At 53.1% G+C, this 22,483-nt stretch overlaps 1 protein-coding gene across 1 annotated transcript in view; it reads right to left on the reverse strand.

Annotated features, from left to right (window-relative positions):
• The window catches only part of LOC101026611 (contactin-associated protein-like 4), a 200,551-nt gene that overhangs the window by 84,832 nt on the left and 93,236 nt on the right, over positions 1 to 22,483 (reverse strand). The window contains exons 4-7 of the mRNA XM_003908211.5: positions 9,885 to 10,032; positions 2,364 to 2,567; positions 1,216 to 1,400; positions 495 to 638 (exon numbers count right to left, since the gene is read on the reverse strand). Coding sequence (XP_003908260.3) covers positions 495 to 638; positions 1,216 to 1,400; positions 2,364 to 2,567; positions 9,885 to 10,032 — 681 coding nt within the window. The remainder of the gene's footprint in view (positions 1 to 494; positions 639 to 1,215; positions 1,401 to 2,363; positions 2,568 to 9,884; positions 10,033 to 22,483) is intronic.

The raw sequence follows: 22,483 nt of genomic DNA on the forward strand, positions 1-22,483 counted from the left end.
TCCTGGGTCCAGCCGGCCTCCCTGGGTGTAAATGCACCTGCCCGTCCCCTGTCAGTCAACGAAACCGTTGCACTGGCGTGTGAGCGACATGAAAGCACAGCATGTTAGTTTCATGCTCATGTTCAGACTTCCATGGCAGAAGCGTTATTTCAAATGTCTCGAAAACGCCAGGATATTTAACCCCAGGGAACCAGGGGCTCCGGTATGTGCCATGGTCCTGAAGCAAAGCTGCTTGCAGGGAATTATGCGCCAAAAGACTGGCCTCTGGGGAGGGACGATGCCTCCACGGAAGGAAATCATGCACTGAGGCTTAATTTTATATTTTAATCAAAAACAGGTCTCTTCGTCTCATGCCAGAAACAGCATGAGTTGTGCTCACGCCGGTCTGCTTGTGCTCGCGGCTGCTGGGAGGAGGCTGTTAAAGTCACGAGCCTCACCCTAGACAAGGACACGGTGGGGAGCTGGAGGCACCGACTTCCTCGGGGGACTCTTACCGTGACGAGGATCTGTGGTCCCTGCTGCTTGGCCAAACCAATGACATCCTCTCCATTAAAATTAATGTTTTCTAGGCATCCACGAAAGTTTTTCCTTGGAAACACCATTGGCTTTCCTGGCGCTAAAATCCCTCCAAAGCTGATCTTAGAAAGAAACATAACATCAGTAATATTCTTTAGTGATTTTCTGACAATCTGCTTAAAACATTTATGATTCATAAATGGGGCAGGCTCGGTCTAGATGGGTTAATTTTGTGTACTTCTATAAAATTATTCTGTTAATTTTGAATGAATCTAAGACATAGATTCTAAAACATCTTACATGAGCTGATGTCAACTGGCGCCAGAGCCTCTGCGGCTGTCATTTGGGGAAAAGGTAATTTAGCATCAAATGGAGCCCTTGGGAGGGGATGGGGCTGTTTCTACTGGAGCTGGATGGCAGGTGGAGGGTGGCTGGGACTCAGCGCCCTGAGGACACCGGGCCACCCTGCCAATGGGAAACATTGCCAAACTCTTCCGGTTCTCTTAGAAAGTGATTTCCCGGTTACAGAGGTCGTGATGGTGGTGAGGCTCACGCCCATGTTGCAAATGCTCCTGCGAGGGGATAGGGACGGCGTCTGCAGCCCTGAACATCAGGAAGGGCCCATCCACTGTGCTGCTCCTCCTGGGCCTAGATGGAGTTTGAGCTGCCAGGTCTGTGCAAAGGATGAGGAAGCCGCACCTCGGGGTCTAGGTCCGCATGGCACAGCTCTGCCGGTGCCCAGATGGGTCTCGAGTGCCTGTCCACCGTGAAGTTCAGGCCCTGGCCAGAGCACTCCAGCCGCACTGTGTGCCAGTGCCCATCGTCCAGCAGGCTGCCCAGCGCCAGGCCACCCTGGCCAGGTGGTGAGGGTTGCGTGGTGTTGCCTGGGCAGAAGGAAGGAGATGCTGTCAGGTCCCGTCCAGAAGGGGAGGTCAGCACCCTGGCCCTGGGAGTGGCTGCATCTGACCTGGGCATGAGGCCCTCCTGCCCCGGCAACCCCATCCTGGACCCTCTCTTTTCACCACCTTTCACGAGTCTGTCACAGACTCATTTTCCTGGTAAACCCTTGTCTGTGTTGTGAACTCTCCTTACTGCTGTGGCAGCCTTGTCGTCCGCAGCATGGGACAGTGGTGGTCAGTCAGGGATCATTGTCCCCAGGGCACATCGGGCCATTCTGGAGACATTTCTTTTTTTTTTTTGAGACGGAGTCTTGCTTTGTCGCCCAGGCTGTAGTGCAGTGGCCGGATCTCAGCTCACTGCAAGCTCCGCCCCCCGGGTTTACGCCATTCTCCTGCCTCAGCCTCCCGAGTAGCTGGGACTACAGGCGCCCGCCACCTCGCCCAGCTAGTTTTTTGTATTTTTTGGTAGAGACGGGGTTTCACCGGGTTAGCCAGGATGGTCTCGATCTCCTGACCTCGTGATCCGCCCGTCTCGGCCTCCCAAAGTGCTGGGATTACAGGCTTGAGCCACCGTGCCCGGCCCTCTGGAGACATTTCTGATGGTCATGGCTTTGGGGCGCTCCTGGCGTTGGGAGCAGAGGGGGCAGAGAGCAGGACATTGTCCACCCCCCGCCAGTGCACAGGAGGGCCCTGCCCAGAGAATCATCTGGCCCGAAACGTCTGCTGTGCTGGGGCTGGGAAGCTGTGGGATGGAGCTACGGAGTGGCATTGAAGGACGTGAGAGCCCAGTGATCCCCTCCCATACAGCGGTCCCACCTGCACCATTTCCGTGAGCCGACACAGGCCCTTGCATCCGTAATGACTGCTTAAAGATTACATGCAAAAATATTTCGACATAAATTATGTCTAAGTAATCAGATTATTGAAGTCCTCGACTGATAATTTTACCTGAATTTATGAATAAAATGAGTTTTCCTTTCACTAATTCCAGGGTGATGCAATTTCCATTCCGTCCGTCCCTGTGGAATAGAATCCCATCACTCTGCAGAGTTTTAAATTTCAAAGAAATGACGTCTTTTCCTGGACTCCTGGTATTTTGAATAAATCGGTAAAGCAGGGAACTTTCTCCATCAAAATCAATCACTTCTGATCCTGCAGAAGAGATAAAAGTTGTGCTAAGTGTTAGCATGCTGCCACTAACATTCTTAAACACACAGAGTCTTGTAGGCACACGCAGGCACACACACAGGCACATGTACAAACCAAAATTAAACGTAACAAAACTATGCACACACACAGACACATAGACATGTGCACAGAAAACCACTCATACGCACAGGCACACAGACATGCAGATGTATACACAAAACCACACAGGCACACAGACACACATACAGGCACACAGACATCTGCATGTATACACAAAACCATGCACACAGGCACACACACACATGCACATGTATATACAAAATCACACACACACAGGCACACAGACACACACACACACAAAACCATGTACACACAGGCACACACAAACACAGAAAATGTGCAGCGCACACACACAAAGGCACTCACAAGCACACACACACAGGCACATGCGCACACAGGAGCCTGCATGTCCACACGAAATACACGGGCCCACAGAGAACGCGTTTCCAGCCCGGCCATCAGACGAGGCGTCTTTCCGTCCAGCAGGTGTTGATGCACCTAAAGATACATTTTTTCCAAAGTCCGCCCTTGGGAATCTCTGCGCCGCTGCGCGAACGTCTACGGCCTCAATCGTGGACGCCCCTCACACTGGCCAGTGTCGACCACACGGAAACTCTCGGTGCCGCCTTGAACAGTTTTCATTTTCCGGCGACTGGTGAACATTCAAACGTCTCCGGGTAACGAGGGTGCTGCTCCTGGCAGGTCTGACTTCTCCTAATTCTCTGGTCCGTCCTCCCTGGAAGGGCTGTGTTTTCCCTCCGTACTAGATCCTCACCTGGTGACACCCCTCACCCCGGACTCGTCGCAGGAGACCCAGGCACACGTTAGGGGCCCTCCACGGAAGGGCGCGTCCTCCTCCCACCGAGGCTGGGGGTGACCACACGAGCTCTGCAAAGGGCCCTGTCCTTATGGGCAAGGGCTGCTGGGCGTCCTGCGGTTTCCTGGCCCAGGCGCTGCCACGGTTCTCCACCCGGACAGCATCTCACGTGCTCTCGCTCCAGGCCGCATCACTCACTCCTCTGCGGAAAACGTCAGGGCATCGCTGACACCAAGGGAGCAGCTGCTGTGTCCGGAAGGAGCTGCAGTCTCTTCCGTGGTGCACAGTTGGGGACGGGGAAGGAAGGAACGCCTCCTTGGGAAGTGGCCGTGCGTCCTGTGGGGTCACAGGGAAGCCTCGGAATTCTCAGAACAGGGTGGTGTTTGCAAAGGGACCATTTGTGAAGTCCTGTGGTTGGGAGCCTGGCAGGGTTTGGCTCTGTCTCCACCCAAACCTCAGATCGTTATTGAACTGTTATTGAGTGTTATTGAGTGTTGTTGAAATGATAGCCCCTGTTGGAGGTGGGGCCTGGTGGGAGGTGACTGGATCCTGGGGCGGGTCCCTCATGATGATTTAACACCATCCCCTCCGTGGCGTCCTCGGGGTAGTGAGTGAGCTCTCCCGAGATGCTGTTGTTTAAAAGTGCGCAGCGCCTCCCCCGCCCCTTGCTCCTGCTTTTGCCATGTGAGACGACTGTTTACCATTCACCCTCCACCATGAGTAAAAGCTCCCCGAGGCCTCCCCAGAAGCAGATGCCGCCATGCTTCCTGTACAGCCTGCGGAACGTGAGCCTATTAAACCTCTTTTCCTTATAAATTACCCAGACTTGGATTGTTCTTTACAGCAATGCAAGAACAGACTAACACAGATCCCCAAGCAATGGGGCAGTGGGCAGGACCGGGAGGGAGAGTGGCTACCAGGGGACCCCGCGGGGCCATCCCGAGTGGCCCGGCTGCAGTCACAAGGTGACCTCTTAGGCAGGGAGCCCAGAGCACAAAGGGCTCAGCCGCCCTCTCCATGACCTCACTTCCTCCGAGGGCTCCCCACACTCCAAACCCAACCTGCAGGAGGGTCTCTGATGCACACAGGGACCCGCAGAGCCTGCTACAGCCAGAGACACTCACACACACCCATGCACAAGCGCACAGACACAGAAACAAGCATGCAAGGCACACACAGAGACACACAGGCACACACAGAGACACACAGGCACACACAGAGACACACAGAGACACACAGAGACACACAGGCACACACATCACACACAGGCACACACACAAATGCACAGACACATCACAAACACACATGCACACACACAAGCACACATGCACAGGGATGTACACACATACACACAGAAATGTTGGGAGAGAAGCTGAGGCAGGGCTTCCATGTCTGCTAGACATGCTGGCTCCTTGCTTCCAGCACTCCCATGATCTCTCCTTCACTTGATACAGTTTCCTTTTAACCCCCACATCCTCACTAGCTGTTTCTTTGAGCACCAACAAACAGCGTGGGCTCCCAGAGCTCGGGTGCAGCCTCCACACTGGCGACGGCCCCCGGTCCCACTTTCTCAAACTGTCTATTTCTTATTCCTTTGACTCCACCGGACTTCATCGCCCCCGGGACCTGGCGTTGGTCTGATCACCGCGAAGCACAAACACACACGCACACACGGCAGAGCTCGTATGTTACATGTGGATTTTTCAGGAAGGGGTTTTCTAAAACCGGAAAGCCTCTCGGGGGTCCTCAGGGTACCGTGACTGGGAACTCACCTCAGGCCTCTGGTTGAGGGTCCCCACTGCTCACGGTGGGGTGACAGCGAATCGCCCGCCTCCCTCCTGTGTGAAGCCCACGCCTGTCACCAGCTGTACCTAGAGCCGTGCCCACACCTCGGTCACCGGCTTCCTCTTTGTAAAGCTGGTGCTCCCCTGTCGAGTGGCTGTGATAACACCAGCAGCAGCCTGGCCCCGACCTGTGGCTGCTACAGAAATGCACCTTTCCCAGGCTCCAGGGAAGGCGGCTGCGGCTGTGTCTCCCAGCTCCTGTGTGCCCTGGATGTGGAAGGCCTTCCACGGGTGGGTGCACACAGATTCACACGGTTCACACCACGGAGGACCCTGTTAACTGCCAGCATTTTCCTTTTCAGGGTGGGTTCCTCTCCCTCCCACGCTGTTTTATGTCCTCTCGAGGTTTCCCTAATGGAAACTGACAGCAGCGGATCCGGGGCCCACAGCAGGCAGCAGGCAGGTCCGCCGGGGCTCCGGGTCTGTTTTTCTCGTCCTTACGAAGCGCACCTTCTCATTTTGAACAGCTTTGCCGCAGTGTTCATCGTAGACTCATGATCAGAGCTGGAGAACCTGTGCTCCCTCCGCGGCAGGCGGCGTTTCACCAGATGCACCTCACGCCTAAAAGCTGCTGTTGCTGGGTTCACCCAAGCCTTCCTGCCCTTCCTGGTTTGGCGTCTGACCTGGAGCAGGTCTCGGGGGCTGCCTCGGGCCCGGGCAAGCCCTCTCCTGGGCCACACCTCTGCTCTCTCCACCTCGCCAAGGAGGCACTCACCCGCACATCCACTCGTCCATCAGGAGATTCACAAGCACCTGCCACATGGCCCTGGGTGCTTTCAGTTGCCGTGGGGATTGATCAGGTTGCCACGGGGACACAGCCAGTTGCCAGGGGAGCATGTAGAATGACACCTGGCCCGGAGGGGCTTGCGGGGGACCCGCGTGCTAATGGAGGAGTCGGTGGGTAACGGAGGGTGGGGTGAGGGAAGACAGCAGAGAGGCACCTGCCGAAGCACCCCTGTGTAAGGAGTTCGAAGGTGGGACGTGTCCCCGCTAAACTGGTGACTGGTGGGCGAAGGGTCAGCGCTGGGCACAGGGAGCCTCAGGACACGGTGACGCTCTGTTCTGTGGTCTGGGGATGCTTGTGATGTTGTGAAAACTTACGCAGCTGCACATATTTACGCTGTGTGCACATTTCTGTATGTACCTCAGAAAACTTATTCCCAAAACGTAATGACTGAAGGTTGGGTTGGGGACTGTGCAGACATCGGTGGACGGGTTGAGCGGGGGGCCTGACGCTACTGCAGACGACTCAGGGAACCTGGGCCCCAAGGAGCTAAAGAGACCGATGAGGAACAGAAATCCCGGAGTTTTCAGGATGTCAGATAAGAGAAGAAACAGTTTGCTGAAAGGCGGAAGCGTCCTTCTCTCGTAAGAAAACAAAACTGGCTGAAATGGGTTGGAACCCAGTGGCCGGCTGAGTCCACACGGAGAGAACTTGCCGACATCACAGCCTGAATTTCCAAAGCAGGTTTCGTGGTCCCCCAAGTCTGCACGTGTGACCCACCAGGTAGCGTGAAGAGATCACGGTGCCTGCCCCAGGACAGTCCAGACTCCGCTTCCTTCCACCCATCACCTGCCCACCCCAGAGTCCACCCCCTCAGGTTCCTCTAGTGAAAATGCTGCCTGGAAGCCATGTGTGTGGGAGCCTGTGTGTACTGGGGCCTGTGTGTGTCGAGGCCTGTGTGTGTGTTGGGGCCTGTGTTTATTGAGGCCTGTGTGTGTCAGGGCCTGTATGTGTCAGGGCCTGTGTGTGTTGGGGCCTGTGTGTGTTGAGGTCTTATGTGTGTGTCGAAGCCTGTGTGTTGGAGCCTGTGTGTATTGAGGTCTGTGTGTGTGCGGCTCGTGTGTGTCGGAGCCTGTGTGTGCTGGGGCCTGTGTGTGTTGGGGCCTGTGTGTCTAGGCCTGTGTGTGTTGGGGCCTGTGTGTGTGTAGCTTGTGTGTGTTGGAGCCTGTGTGTGTCGGGGTCTGTGTGTGTTGGGGCCTGTGTGTCTAGGCCTGTGTGTGTGTAGCTTGTGTGTGTCGGAGCCTGTGTGTATTGAGGTCTGTGTGTGTTGGGGTCTGTGTGTGTTGGGGTCTGTGTGTGTTGGGGCCTGTGTGTGTCGGAGCCTGTGTGTGCTGGGGCCTGTGTGTCTTGGGGCCTGTGTTAAGGATGTGTGTGGAGATTACTGCACAGAGCAGCCCGGGCCTGAAGGGGCCTCCTTTACCCGGTGGAGCTTATCCTGGCAGAAGCATCTGCGCCCAGCGGACAACACACCTCCCTGCTGGCCCAAGCTCCTGCTGGGTCCCCGGACCTCCTGCGCGGCTCCACCTGCAGCCGGGTCCTCGGCCTGCACATCCAGTTCAGGGAGAATTCTGCTGGGTCAGTGTCCAGAGAACCCTGGGCCCTGAGATCCGACCCCACTGGGCTGCCTCAGTGGGGCTCCTGTGGAGTGGACTTAGCCAGAATCCCCCACTCTGAGGTCTTGGCTTCGTCGTTTTCTGTCCCGACCTTGATTCCTGACCTTGACCTTCCCGTGTGTGGGCTGCACCCCCAGCTGCTTCCTCTGCTACACCCGGTGGGAGCCCGTCTCTTCTTCATTGTAATCACCCTGCAGGACGTCTCTTCACCTTCCCAGCAAGGTCTATCCCTGTCGTAATTGCCCTGCAGGACACCTGCTCGCCTTCCCAGCAAGGTCTTTCCTGTCGTAATCGCCCTGCAGGACACCTGCTCGCCGTCCCAGCAAGGTCTATCCCTGTCGTAATCGCCCTGCAGGACACCTGCTCGCCTTCCCAGCAAGGTCTATCCCTGTCGTAATCGCCCTGCAGGACACCTGCTCGCCTTCCCAGCAAGGTCTTCCCTGTCGTAATCGCCCTGCAGGACACCTGCTCGCCTTCCCAGCAAGGTCTTCCCCATTGTAATTGTCCTGCAGGACGTCTCTTTGCCCGCTACCATAGCCCTGCAGGACGTCTCTTCGCCTTCCCAGCAAGGTGCAGGATACACTCTTCTTCAACACCAGGAATCCAAAGCGTGTACGAGGAAGCCTGGGGTGTGATGCGGAAGGGGCATGGGAGACCCACAGAGCCCTCAGGAGAAGCTGCAGAGGTGAGACCCAGGGGATGTCCCCCTCCCCGCTGGGCCTCCAGGGCCCGAGATGCCGCTGGGTTTATCCCAGTGCTAAGGATGGGCCTGGAAACAGCAGCGTGCGCAGGACCGAGGCTGGGGGAGTGGACAGGACCGAGGCTGGGGGGAGCTGTTTCCTCCACATCTTCCGGGGCGAGGATGAGCATGGAAACCTGGGGGGCAGTGAGCAGCACGAGGCGTTCTCCCCAGCTCAGGACAGCATACGGAGGACGGGTCCTGCAGTGGGGTTGGAGGGTGAAGTGGGAAGAGCTGGTCTCCTCTCCAGCTGTGGTAAGACCTGGCATTTCTACCTCCTGGAGCCGTCCCGGGGCCACTTGCAGAGTCCTGCTGGTGCAATGTCTTCCGAACTCCCTTTTGCCAACTCCCATGTTGCCGGCAGCGCAGTTGCTGAATTTAGGGGTTTTCTGATCCTGGGCCCTGAGGGTGCCGTCTGCTCATGCAGCCAGGGAGTCACGGGCTGAGAGCGAGCGGCCCGAGGTCCCTCCTCCCCAACGGGCGCTCTGCCCGGGAACAAGGAGCATAGATGTGCCGACGGGGCGGGGAAGCCACAGCCACGTGTTCCCAGATCCAAGAGACCCTGCATGTGGGCGTCTCAGCTGGAGGGAGCGCCTTGTGGACTCAGAGGTGTCCAGGGGTGTGTGGAGGTGGTCAAAGGAGGAAAAAATGGCTCAATGTCCCTGAGCCGGTGGCCAGGCCAGGAAGGACGTCTGAGCCTGCTGCGGGGGGCCGGGAACATCAGCACTGCCGGCCCTTCTCGGGGCGTCTGTCCCAACAGTCCCAGTGAGGCTCAGCTCCGGGCACCCCCACGTCAGATTCTCCTGGGACAGGACAGTCTGTTCTGTTGATTTTCACAGCTGCAAGCCCCCCTTGGGCCCTGAGAAGCAGCCTCTCGTCCCTCCACTGAGCCACTGGGTCCCCCCACTGCCGTTTCTCACTCTGGTTTGCACAGTCCCAGCTCCGCTCCTTCCTTGTGAAGAAAACACTGTGCACTCATCTTCCACATCAACCCAGAACATTCTCTTCCCATCACCAGCTCCCGACAGACGTGGATGTGGTGAGTGAGTGATAGCACAGCCGCCACCGGTCGCAGGCAGGCCACCCCTGGACCTCAGCGCCCCACCAGATAGGCCACCCCTGGGACCTCAGCACCTGGCCATGCCACCCCCAGACCTCAGCACCCGGTCAGAGAGGTCACCCTCAGGGCCTCAGCACCCGGCCAGGCCACCCCTAGACTTCAGCACCCAGGCAGACAGGCCATGAGGGGGTTGTGGCATAACTGGATGCAGAGAGAGACAAAGAGAGAGAGAGACAGAGAGACAAAGAAACTGAGAGCGAGAAAGAGAGAGACAGAGAAAGAGAAAGACAGAGACAGAGAGAGAGAAACAGAGAGACGGAGAGAGCCGCAGGCAGCAGGCTGTGGGCTGAGCAGACTCGCAGGGGCCGGTCCGGTGCCCCGTGCCCCGGGGCCAAGCACTCACTGTGGGCACATCCGTAGGCCTCCACGCGCATCCCAATCCTGCTGTCTGGGTTCCAGGCCACGGGCAGGAAGCGCAGGTGCCGGGCCTCCAGGGGCGGCCGCAGCCTGTGCTGTACCACGCTGTCCGCATTCGCATTTCCCAGAAAGCCCTGCAAGAGAGGGGGCTCAGTGGCCGGGGTCTGCCCCTCCAAGGAGAACGGGCTGCAGGCAGGACCCTCCCTCCCCGGGGTCTCTGCCCCTCTCCTCTCTTCAATCTCCCGTCCCCAGCCCACCCGCTCCCCAGGCAAAGCGGCTCTCAGATCACTCGGACTGAGACGGTGCCGCAGCCACGGGCCCCCGGGTTCCTACGTTGAAATTTAACCCCCAGACAATGGTTTTGGAGGTGGGGGTGTCAGGGCGGAGCCCATGATGGGATGGGTGTCCTTGTGGAAGAGACCGGGGAGAGGTAACCACCAGGGAGAGGCCTGGACGTCCACCCTGACACCAGGTTTGCCACGCCCTGACCCCGGGCTGTCGGCCTCGGCACTGAGAAGCGAGTCTCAGTCCTTGATAAGCCGCCGCACCTGTGCTGTTCCGTTGCAGCGGCTTGAACAAGGGACCAGGGCAAACCCCATCAGGAGGCAGGAGATGGGAACTCCCTCCAGCTGTCCTGGGGCTGTGGCAGTGACCGGGGACGGCCTCCAGCCCTGACCCACAGGGTCTCACAGGTCTAGGCCCCGGCGGGAGCCAGGCTAGGCCTCAGCTCAGCAACGCCTCTGCCTCTGCCCCCGTTTCCCTCCTGGTCACGCTGTTCTGAGGCCTGCGAGCCGGCCAGGCGGGTTCACTTTCTGAGCGGGAGATGCTGTCTGGCTGCCCCACTCCCCGCAGAGAAGCTCCGGTCCCAAGGCCTTCCCTGGTACGAGGCCACTCTAAATGTTCTCAGCACCAGCCCAGCGCCCTGACCAGGGCGTTTCTGTGAGGCTTGTGTTTGGAAAACAACGCGTGAGCTTCATGCCTAATCTCCAGGTCACAGAGTTTCACCGTAAAACACACGCTGAGGACGCACAGGACGAGAACCGCAAGGGTGAGACCCCCGAAGTCGCAGTCAGAGGAGCGTGCGCCGGGGCGGGGCGGGGTGTGGGGGCCACAGTGGTTCCAGCCTCTCCCTCCCCTTCCTGCAGCCTTGGCTTAGGGCACAGAGGGTGGGGTAGGCGGGAAGGCCACGCACGGACTCGGGAGGCAGCCTGGGCGTCGGGTTTCCCAGAACAAGACAGACTCCTCAAGGATCCCCTTTTAAAAATCTCTATCAACGCTGAAAATACTTAGCACAAAGCGTTATGATATCAGGATGTGAGGACATCCCCGGACACCAATATCAAACGCCATTCACAAAGTCAGAGTCAAGGGCACCTTGGGAGGGGTTATCTGCAGCGCCGTGAGTGAGGAGGACGCGTGTAAATTCGGGTTACCATTAAAACACAGAGGCAGCGCCGTGAGTGAGGAGGACGTGTGTAAATTCGGGTTACTATTAAAACACAGAGGCAGCCCTGTGAGTGAGGAGGACGCGTGGACGCAGCTGAAAGTTCTCTGAGCCTGTGAGTGGGCGAGCGGTGAGAAGGGTCTGACAAACGGTAAAATGCTCAGCTTCCCAACTTCACAATAAAAACAGAAAACAAATGTAAAGAGCAAGAAGACCCCATGTTTCCTGATCAATCTGAGACGGCTCGACAGGCTCCTAAGCCTGGGTGAGGGGTGGGGCGGACACCCTGGGAGGGGGGTGAGGTTTGTCCCTGCAGAACCCTCTGGCCTCGACAGCCGGGAGGCCGGGATGCTCAGGAAGCCGAATGAGCCGCCACAGCCTCCAGTCCTCGTGGCATACTTTGGATCACATGTGAAATGGAATTTTTTCTAAAATATTTGTAAATTGAGGGCTGTGTGCGTGTATGTGCAAGGGTGTTTGCATGTGTGTGTGTCTATGAGTGTGTGCCTGTGTGTACATGTGTGTGCATGTGTTTGCGTGTGTATGTGTGTGCATGTGTGTACGTGTGTGCATTTGTGTGTGTGTTTGCGTGTGTGTGTACGTGTGTGCATGTGTTTGCGTGTGTATGTGTGTGCATGTGTTTGCGTGTGTATGTGTGTGCATGTGTTTGCGTGTGTACGTGTGTGCATGTGTTTGCGTGTGTACGTGTGTACATGGGACCTCTCCTTCATATAGGTGTTTCTGTCTTCCACGGTCAGTTGTTCTAACCTCCAACGTGGATCAGAATCGCTCTGTGGGGATTTCTACGTGGAGACTCTGGACTCATCACTGCAGGACGGTGGAGGTGGGAGCCACGGGCTGGGAAGGCCCAGCTTGGGGATGGTCGTCTGGCCAGAGCCCTCACTCCGGCCCCTGCAGCCTGAGGTGGGTTGGTGTAAAGCTGCAACCAAATTTCAGCTTTAAAAATAACCATATCATTACAGTGTAAATAATTCACTTAAATTTAAAAAACCAGTTCAGTGAAAAAAGTAAAGATTTAAATTTTGCTCATGTCCATCAAAAGCAGGAAAACACTTCTGTGAGAATCCGTCGGCATCCCTGGGATTTCTGTTTTGAGGGTCTTTTTTTCCCATGAGGATCACATTGATGAAAGAGGCGCCTTTCACCGGGGCCACTCTGACAGGCGCCTTTCACCGGGGTCACTCTGACAGGCGCCTTTCACTGGGGTCAGAGGCGCCTTTCACCGGGGTCACTCTGACAGGCGCCTTTCACTGGGGTCACTCTGACAGGCGCCTTTCACCGGGGCCAGAGGCATCTCGCGAGTCACTCTGTGACGCTTTCACGGGCCAGGCGCCCTTTCACCCGAATCACTCTGACGAAGCCTTTCACCGGGGGCCAGAAGCGCCTTTCACCGGGGTCCTCTGACAAGCGCCTTTTCGCACCAAAGTCCAGAGGTGCCCTTTTCACGGGTCAGGCCTTTCTGGGGTCACTTTCTGACAGTATGCTTTCACGAGGTCAGAGCCTTTCACCCGAGGTCAGAGGGCCTCACGGGGTGCTCACAGGCAGAGGCGCCTTTCCCTGGGGTCAGAGAAGCACCAGGTCCCCGCCTGACAGAGCTCACCGGGGTCACTCGACAGGCCTTCACCGGGGTCACTCTGACAGGCAACTTTCACCCCGAGGAGTCACTCTGATGGTAGCCTTTCACCGGGGTCCTCTGACAGTAGCCTTTCACGGAGTCACTCTGACAGGCGCCTTTCACCAAGGTCAGGCAGCCTTTCCTGGGAGTCACTCTGACCAGAGGCGCCTTTCACCGGGGTCACTCTGACAGGCATGCTTTCTTGGCCTTTCACCAGAGGTCCCCACTCTGACAGGCGCTCACGAGTCACTCTGACAAGCGCCTTTCACTCTGACAGGCGCCTTTCACCGGGGCCACTCTGACAGGCGCCTTTCACCGGGGTCACTCTGACAGGCGCCTTTCACCGGGGCCAGAGGCGCCTTTCACCGGGGTCACTCTGACAGGCGCCTTTCACCAGGGTCACTCTGACAGGCGCCTTTCACTGGGGTCAGAGGTGCCTTTCACCAGGGTCACTCTGACAGGCGCCTTTCACTGGGGTCACTCTGACAGGCGCCTTTCACCAGGGTCACTCTGACAGGCGCCTTTCACCAGGGTCACTCTGACAGGCGCCTTTCACCGGGGTCACTCTGACAGGCGCCTTTCACTGGGGTCAGAGGCGCCTTTCACCGGGGTCACTCTGACAGGCGCCTTTCACTGGGGTCAGAGGCGCCTTTCACCAGGGTCACTCTGACAGGCGCCTTTCACTGGGGTCAGAGGCGCCTTTCACCAGGGTCACTCTGACAGGCGCCTTTCGACTCTTAGTTTAATTGTTACTTAATAACACGAAGCAAAATACAGTCATGTAACTTCCACACAAAAAGCTCCATTAACAAGGCATCGATTTAGCATTAAAATTCCAAGCAACAGCGGCATTCTCAGCGCCATGCCAATCATCCTGACAGCTGTCAGTGCTGGAGTCCGGCCTCAGAGGTGCACGAGGGACCCGGGTTTACACCTGATCACTGCCTGGTCTGGGAGAGCCTCCGCCCCTCCAGTTCTGTGAGCACAGAGCATCCTGGAGTGCTCCAATCCCTGTTTCGAAAGTCAATTGAGTATTGAATAGTTTTCCCAGGTGGAAATTTAAATTTGCATTTTAGAAAGAGAATCAAAACTGACAAAACTTTCCAAGTGTCCTGATATTGTTCTTACCCTGCAAATAATACGTTTAAGTGCCTTGGATGAAGGATTCCATCAGCCCCTCTGGACCTTTTAAATCCAGCCAGAAGCCCTCACTTTGGGCCTGTTCTTGGTATTCAGTCAACGGCACCACATGGTTACATGATCCTGATGCATTCTCCCATGCTAGGGGTGGAGAGAGGCCCCAGAGCCTGAGTTAAGCTTCCTTCTACCTGGAGCCTGAGCAAAAACTCCGCATCCAAGCCTCCATCACGTGTCAAAGGAAGTCACGACTTAAGCCCAACTGCAGCCCTGCTTAAGCCTCCAACATTAGAGACCCCGAGTTCCACGCACTGCAGAACAGGAAGGCAGCAGTGAAATGAGCCCTTTATTGGATGTGCCCCACCTTCCCATTCTGTACATTTTCATCACATAATCACAGTTCACTGCACTGAGGTCAAGGAAGGAGGCTCTTCTATTCTGTAATAATTGGATCAATGAGCATGACGAGCAGGGCTTCCTGTCTATCGTCTTCTACTCCAGTGAGCCCTGAGTTAGCAGGTCACTGCCCTGCCTAACGGAGTAACCCTGGGGACTGGTGTCTGAGCCCAGGAGTCCTCATCAAACAGGACCATGGACAGAGAGCGAGAGCTGGCCGTGGGAGCACGGTACATCCCAGGAGGTGTCACCACTATCCCTGCAGCCCCCAAGGCGAGGACTGTCCGACCACACCTGTGAACGGAGACTTAAGACTGATCTTGCAGGATGATTCGCAAATGAGCCTTTTGGTCCCAAGCACCTGGGAGATTCCTCACTGCCAGCCTCGGTTTTGTGTCTGTAAACAGGCCTGGAGATGCCTCCGTCCCGCGGCCACCAGGGCGGTGCCCACTGTGAGGCCTCAGGTGAGCGGCCACTCCAAGGCTGCTGTGTGGCTACTGTCACCGTTCCTGCCGCTGAACCCACTGAGCCAGACTCGGGGTTCATATCCAATGCATCCCTTTCAAGAGAGAAGATATAAATAGCAGCCCCTATAATCAAAAACATATCATTCAATGCTTATGATATCAAGTGCAAATTTTATTTAAAACTACTAGCAATTTTGAACCCTAATGACAAGAGATATTAAGGAAATCAGCCTAGGGTGTTGACCTCCCATTCAGAAAGCAAGGCTCTATTTGGTGGGATTAGAGGCCAAAAGGCAAAAAGGGCTCTCGAGCTGCCCATTCCATCGTTAGTCCAATGGAAGCAAAATACGCTAATTAGTATTTTTATTTGCTTGTTTGAGAAAAGATTTTGTATTTCATTTCCCTAAAAGGAAAACTTAAGGTTTCTAAATTTGGGGGGAAAAAATTTAAACCTTTGTGTTGACTACACCAAACAATGCACAGATGGCGTAGCTTTCACCTGTGAGCCCGGAGTCACTGGTCTTTGGCTCTGTCACACCCTCTCTTTGTACACAGGTGTGCACATCCATGCAGTCACACACACACCCACACGTGTGTATGCACATGGCACGGATGCACACACATTCATATCACCTGTGCACGCACAGACGCGCAGACATGCACACATATGGCTGGTAGTTGTGGGGCCATTTGAATAAAGCTGTAGACTTCACCATCCTTCATCCTAAACTCACTGCACATCTCCTAAAAACAGACCTTCTCCAAAGTGACTAGAATATCATTGTTGACACCAAGCCAATAATAATATATAGGATATAGCCATATTTAAATTTCTCCCCAAATACAGGACAGAGCCCATCTTGTGTTTTTGGCTCATGGTTTTGATGTTTTGAAGTGTCTAAGTCAGGGGACCCATAGCCCCGGCATGTTCTGGGTTTGTCTGAGGGTCCCTCATGGCCAGGGTTGGCCACACGTTTTTGGCAAGAACACGACATGAATGGGCTTGTGGGCCTTTTATCGTGGCTCATGAGGCACAGACTCAGACACGCCACTCCTGTTGGCATTAATTCTGATCATGTGGGGAAGGAAGTGACTTTTCTCTTTGCAAGTAACTAATAAGGGCGGTCTGATTCTCTGAGAGCCTGTGAACATCTTGCTCAGGAAGCAGCGCATGCAACGGTCTCAGCGCCCGCTGGGATCCTCACCTGGGTCAATGACTGCACTGGGTCTAGAGGACGGCAATTCTCTATCGTTAGTGTTTTTACAGCCAGGGCCCTCAATGTCCTCCCGTCAGAACGCCCTCCCTCCTCCTCCCTCTGACTGTAAGATGCTGATGGTTTAATGCTCCCATGGGATGCATTGTGGTTGTTACCGTTTCCTATGTTCAAACGGCTCCACATCTGCACATGAGAATCCCTTAGGTGAGTCCTTTCAAGCACCAAAGTGCTTTCTTGTCTGGTGTCATCAGAAGGTGCTCCCAGCTCAGCCTGGGCATTACCCGTCCCTGCCCAGAATCAGTCACTTTTCTAAGGAGCCCTTAAAATACACATTCCAAATACACATTCTGACGCTGTCATCTGCTTTAATATTTCATGAGAAGTAGCATACAAATGTGTCATTTCATAAATCTTGTTTCTGTTAAAAGAATATTTAATGTATTTATATTTGTTTTAAATATATTCGGGTCTTATATTCATATAAATGCAACTTACTTGAATTTTAAGAAATTGTATTCTGAAAGTTATATATAACTGTAGCTATTTCCTTAAGCTCTCAGACAGAACAATTGCTCTTATAGATAAATAAATGGAATCAAATATGTTCTGAGGAACCTGATGACCTAGATTTTGGAACTTATTAGTGTGATGGTCTTATCTCTTCACCAAATAACGATTGTCTAGAAAAAAACAATACGTAGAGTCTGGTGTACCCTATATTCAAACCTGGCTTTGAATCTTCCACAGCGGGCCTGGATTCTCATGAGTAAGACAATTATGAATGAGTGGACAGCCACAAAGATTTATCCTTGCTTTATTTTCTCAAGTGTGAAGATGTGTTTTCTCTAATAAATAGAAATAACTTTTCTCTTTGAACGTACAATACCTTCAGCCATCCTTCAGAAGTTCAAACCCTGATACAGCAATGCAACTGAAGAGTGAGGGAGAATTGCAGGGTTGAAGCTCAGCTCTGAGATGTGTAATTAAGAGGTGGTGTGATTCCTGCTCTCTTAACAGATGGGGACTGGGGGTCTGTGTTGTGGCAAAGCTGCATGAAGGGTTTACCTGAAGGGGTGGTAAGGATCGATGGGTTTGGTGCTAACGATCGGAGCCTACTCACATCTGACACTTTACAGTTTTTACTTACTGGAGACACAGGAAAATCTCAGTTCTGTCCTCAGACATCAGATCAATTTGCCATAATATCTACAGTTAGCCAATAGCTTTACCATCTCCACAATCACTCTTAAAATTCAACAATCAAAACCGATTACTGCTGAATAAATGATCTGTTTCAGTAAGTCATAGTCTTTGGTGATGTATAAGAGTGACCTAAAGTAGGGTTTTCCGTCTGCTTATTTGCTATAACTGGTTTTAAAATAATATCTTCAGGAATTAATGCCCAATATTAAAGATTAGTCAAATCCTTATTTCCCTTTGTTTGTCAATCCTGCTACTAAAATCTAAATAACCAAGCATAATATCCTAACTCAGGATATCTAAATAATCTTACATTTTCTACACAATTAAATTGAAAATGGGAACAAATAAAAACCAATTATATTGTCCCTGGGCTGTTCAGATGGTCTCTGGAATTCTGTAACCTGTGCCTTCTGATTGGGGTCCAGATAGATCATCACAGCCCAAAATGACCTGTCAATGAGAAGTTTATTGATAACAATTTCCTTTCAGAAACTTTTGCATTTGCCATTTTTGTTTAGAATTAAAGAGTTAAACTCCACTTATTTCTGAAGCACGTATGTCTTCAGAGAGCATTTGATTTAAATACATGAGGGATGCTTGGTTAGAATGATGAATTCCATTAAAGAATGTTTTTGTTTGTTTTTGATAAACATGCGTTAAGTTTCTAGATGTGAATACTGATCAGTTGCACCTGTGATCTCATTTTTATACTCAAAGAAAATGTTGTAGAAAGCGTGTACCAAGCCACAGGCGTGGGTTCCCACGGGAACATCATTGGTGATGATTTTAGAGGGATTCTCCTCTCACTTACGCAGCTCGCCCTTTTTAAAACTGTGCTGGTTGAACAGCAGGATGCCATTTGGACCTAGAGGCTCACTGGAGTCAGGCATTCCCATCTGGCCTTGGTGTCTTCCCGGGCTGCCCTGGCCGGCCTGGTCTGAGCTCTGCCTAGTGTTTTGTTCAGAGTTTCAGCAAAGCCGATGGCACCTAAAACCCAGTCACAAGAGGATGGGGAGCCAGCAAAGGTGCAGGTGGGGGTGAGGAACCCAAGGGGGTGCTGCCAGCACCCAGGGAGAGGGTGACCCAGGAGCCGAGGGCGTGGCTCATGCAGAGCCCCATGCTGGAGTGATGACTGGGGGATGCACAAGCCTGGCCCAGAGGAAGACAGCGTGGGCGAAACCAGAGGAAGAGAACTGTGGGTGAAACCTGCTCCCTGACTCTGTACCTTCCCCCTTCCAGCACCCTCCATGCACTCACGGGCCTGGCCCGGCTGAAACCACCAGCAAGAGCATCACTGCACAATTTGGGAGGGGTGGGGCCGCAGAAAACGGCTCTGGGGGAATCTGCAGAGGCCCCTGTGGGCCCCACTATGGTTGCCTGGACCACGGTGCTGGGTACGGGGTCTGCAGAGGCCCCTGTGGGCCCCACTGTGGTTGCCTGGACCACAGTGCTGGGTACGGGGTCTGCAGAGGCCCCTGTGGGCTCCCTGACCACAGTACTGGACACAGCTTGTGTCCTCCAAGGGCTGTAAGAGTCCATGCAAGGTGTTAAGTACACTGGCTTGTGCATGTTAGCAAGATTGCTGTTATCTGGTTAAAATAACTTGATATTTATAAATCTGTTGTATGAAGACACTAATTAGTTCAAGCATTAGAAACATAATTACCCTAGCGCCAGCGCTCCGTGGAAAACTGGGAAGCAACTAAAATGCCGCCGCTCTAGATGCCTGAACACAAGTCACTACTCGTGTGATCACGTTTATCACGTAATCGTGTGACATCATCACACGAACAACATCAGCACCAGCGTGTCCATCAGCTGGCTTCCTTTTCCTGGTTTGGGGATGCAAGGAGTTTGGAAGTCGCCACTGTGTCCTAACAACAAGTAAAAAGCTGAACAAACTGCAAAATCAGCAACCCTTTGTAGATCTGGTGAAGAAGTGAGGTCACAGTGCAAACCACCGCCTCCTAAACAGGTGGGCACAGAGAATCGACACTTTCCAGAGCAGTAACCCACAGGGCCTGGCACCAGGGCAGGGGCTGGAGCTGGGATTCACACCCTGCTGCACACTTGGTGTGGGCCAGTCTGCACATTAAAGCTTCAGGGGACCCTGTCTCAGTGAGTCCAAAACTTGTGTGAGTTTTACTTCTGAGAGCTGGACCAGATTCTCACAGTAGAGAAAAACCCTCATGCTTCTGGCAGGGGAGGGAAGAGGGAATCTGCTGCTCGTAGACTGGCCTCTCGAGAAACTTTAGAATAAGTTTCCTACAGAGAAGAAAAATAATACAGGTCAAAAACTTGGCTCTGCCAGAGCCTGGGGTTCTCCTTAGCAAGGCCTGCCCTCCAGAGACAACAGGTAACAGAGTGTAAACCACAGGGTCCCACCAGGACCCAACAGCCCCCACCCATCCCGTACCACCCAAGGGGGACACAGAACTGACCTGCCCCGGGGCACAGGCTCTGGAAGGCTGAGGCTGATCCAGCTTCCCCTCCCCATATCTCAGCAGCCCATGCCACTAAAAGCTGCTTCGCAGCCATTTCTGTTACTCATTATATCATGTGGGCTATAAACACAGCATTACAAGGCGCACCGCAAAGCAAAAGGCAGTTTAAAGAAACAGTTCAAACATCGTGACCAGACTCCAATACCACAGGGTTGCTTTAATTCTCAGACCAGAAATTTAAAACACCTGTGACTAATCTGCTACGGGCTCTCATGGATAAATTAACATCACAAAAAACCATGGACAACGTAAGCGGACAGGTGGAAATCCGAATAAACAGCAAAAAGACCAGGAGCTGTCAGTCAGCAACAAGCACTGTGACAGGAGCTGTCAATCAAAGCACCATGACAGGAGCTGTCAGTCAACCAAAGCACCTTGAGAGGAGCTGTCAGCAAAAGCACCATGACAGGAGCTGTCAATCAAAGCACAATGACAGGAGTGAAGGGCTTGGTCAGCCTTGTGAGTGGACACCGCTGGAACCTCCGAGCTCAAGGTTGCAAAAAAACTGAAACAGAAAGAGACAAAGGCTGAACAAAAAACCAATAAAATATCCAGAACTATGTGAAAACCAGAGGAGAATAAACAGGGAAAGGAACAGAAAAAATATTTGAAACAATGATGACTGAAAAGTTTTCCCAAACTAATCTCAGGCACCAAACCACAAATTCAGGCATCCAGACCTATCATTTTCAAGCTAAAGAAAATCAAAGATAAAGAAAAAGTTCTGAATGAAGCCAGAAGAAAAAGAAACACCTGACTGCCAGAGGAGCAAAGATAAGAACAGCGCCTGGCGTGTCCCCAGAAACCACACAACAAAATGAGAGTGGAATATTGAAAGAGACTGTTAAGAGAAGAAAACCACCAACCTAGATTCTGTTCTCTGTGAAATTATCTTTCAAAAATGAAGGAGAGATAAACATTTTCTCAGACAAACAAAAGTTGAGGGAATCTGTTGCCCGTAGACTGGCCTCTCAAGAAACTTTAGAATAAGTTTCCTACAGAGAATGAAAATAATACAGGTCAAAAACTCGGATCCACATAACAAAACAAAGAGCATCAAAGAAGCAATCAGTGAAGGTAAAATAAAAATATTTTTATCGTTCTTATTTGTCCTAATGGTACAGTTTGTTTAGAACAATAGAAAAGTGTATTTTCTAAAGCATGCATATATACATATACATGTATATACTATATAATATTTATAGGTATGCTTACCTGTCCCACATACAAGTGAATGGATTGGAGCAATGATATCATGGATGGGGAGGAATTAGGATTCCTTCATTACTATAAGTTACTGACAATACTGGTGGTGTGGCATACTGTTATCTGAAAATGGACTTGGATTAGCTGTAAACGTATATTGCAGAACCTGGGGCAACTATTAATTTTATTTTTAAAGAAGTATAACTGAGGCCAGGCATAGTGACTCATACCTGCAATCCCAGCATTTTGGGGAAGCACAGGTGGGAGGATCACTTGAGGCCAGGAGTTCCAGACCAGCTTGGGCAACAAAGCAAAACTCTGTCTCTACAAGAATTTTTTTTATAAATGTAGCCAGGTGTGGTGGTATGCACCTGCAGTTCCAGCTACTCAGAAGGCCGAGGATTCTCCCGGAGAGATGCCCATCCTGGAGGTGTTTTTCCCAAGCCCCGGGACCTGACCTCCCCATCAAAGCTCTAGGGGTGTGACCTTCCACCTCAGTGGGGCTGGACGAGAGCTCTGACTCGAAGAAGATTATTCTCAGGCCTAAAGGTTTGGACGTCTTGGGCAGCCACTTTTCTTGCCACTCTCTCCCTTCCGGAGTGGGAACGTCCGTCCCGTGCCTGTCCCACTTCTGTACTTTGGAAGCACGTGAACTGTTTGACTTCACAGTTTCACAGCTGGAGAGCAGTTTCCCTCAGAATGAGTTGCACCTTGAGTCTCACTCATGCCTGATTTAGGTGATCATTAGAGGAGACTCTGGACCTTAGATGCTGAATTGATGGTGGAATGAGTTAAGACTTTGGGACTGTTTGGAAGGGAAGAATGTACTTGGAATATGAGTAGGACCTGAATTGGGCGGGGGAGGACAGAGGCAGAATGCTGTGTGTTAAATGTTTGTGTCCCCCTAGATTTCACAGGTTTCACAGGTTGAAGTCTACCTTGGGGGGTGATGATATTAGAAAGTGGGGCCTTTGGGAGGTTGTTGGGTTGTGAAGGCAGAGCCCTTGTGAATGAGGTCAGTGCCCTTGTAAAAGAGGCCCCAGAGAGCTCTCTCCGCTTCTGCCTCGTGAGGACATGGTGGGAAGACGCCACCCAGGTACCAGCAAGTCCTCCCCAGGCAGCGAATCTGCCGGCCCCCTGGTCTCGGACTTCCAGCCTCCAGAACTGTGGGAAGGGAGTGTCTGTGGCTTAGTCTGCACCCTCAGCCACATTTCATTACAGCGGCCCCCGGGGACGGCCACGGCCACTAAACCACGTCACTGTCACGTGGTCCTGCTAACAAACGTCCCTCGGTCCACATGTGAACTGATGAAGATGATGCCTGGAATTCCTCTCCCAGATCAGAGCACTGCAGTGCCGCTTTCCAGGGCCCCAG

The sequence above is a fragment of the Papio anubis genome, chromosome 10, assembly GCF_008728515.1.
Source record: "Papio anubis isolate 15944 chromosome 10, Panubis1.0, whole genome shotgun sequence".
Taxonomy (NCBI): domain Eukaryota; kingdom Metazoa; phylum Chordata; class Mammalia; order Primates; family Cercopithecidae; genus Papio; species Papio anubis.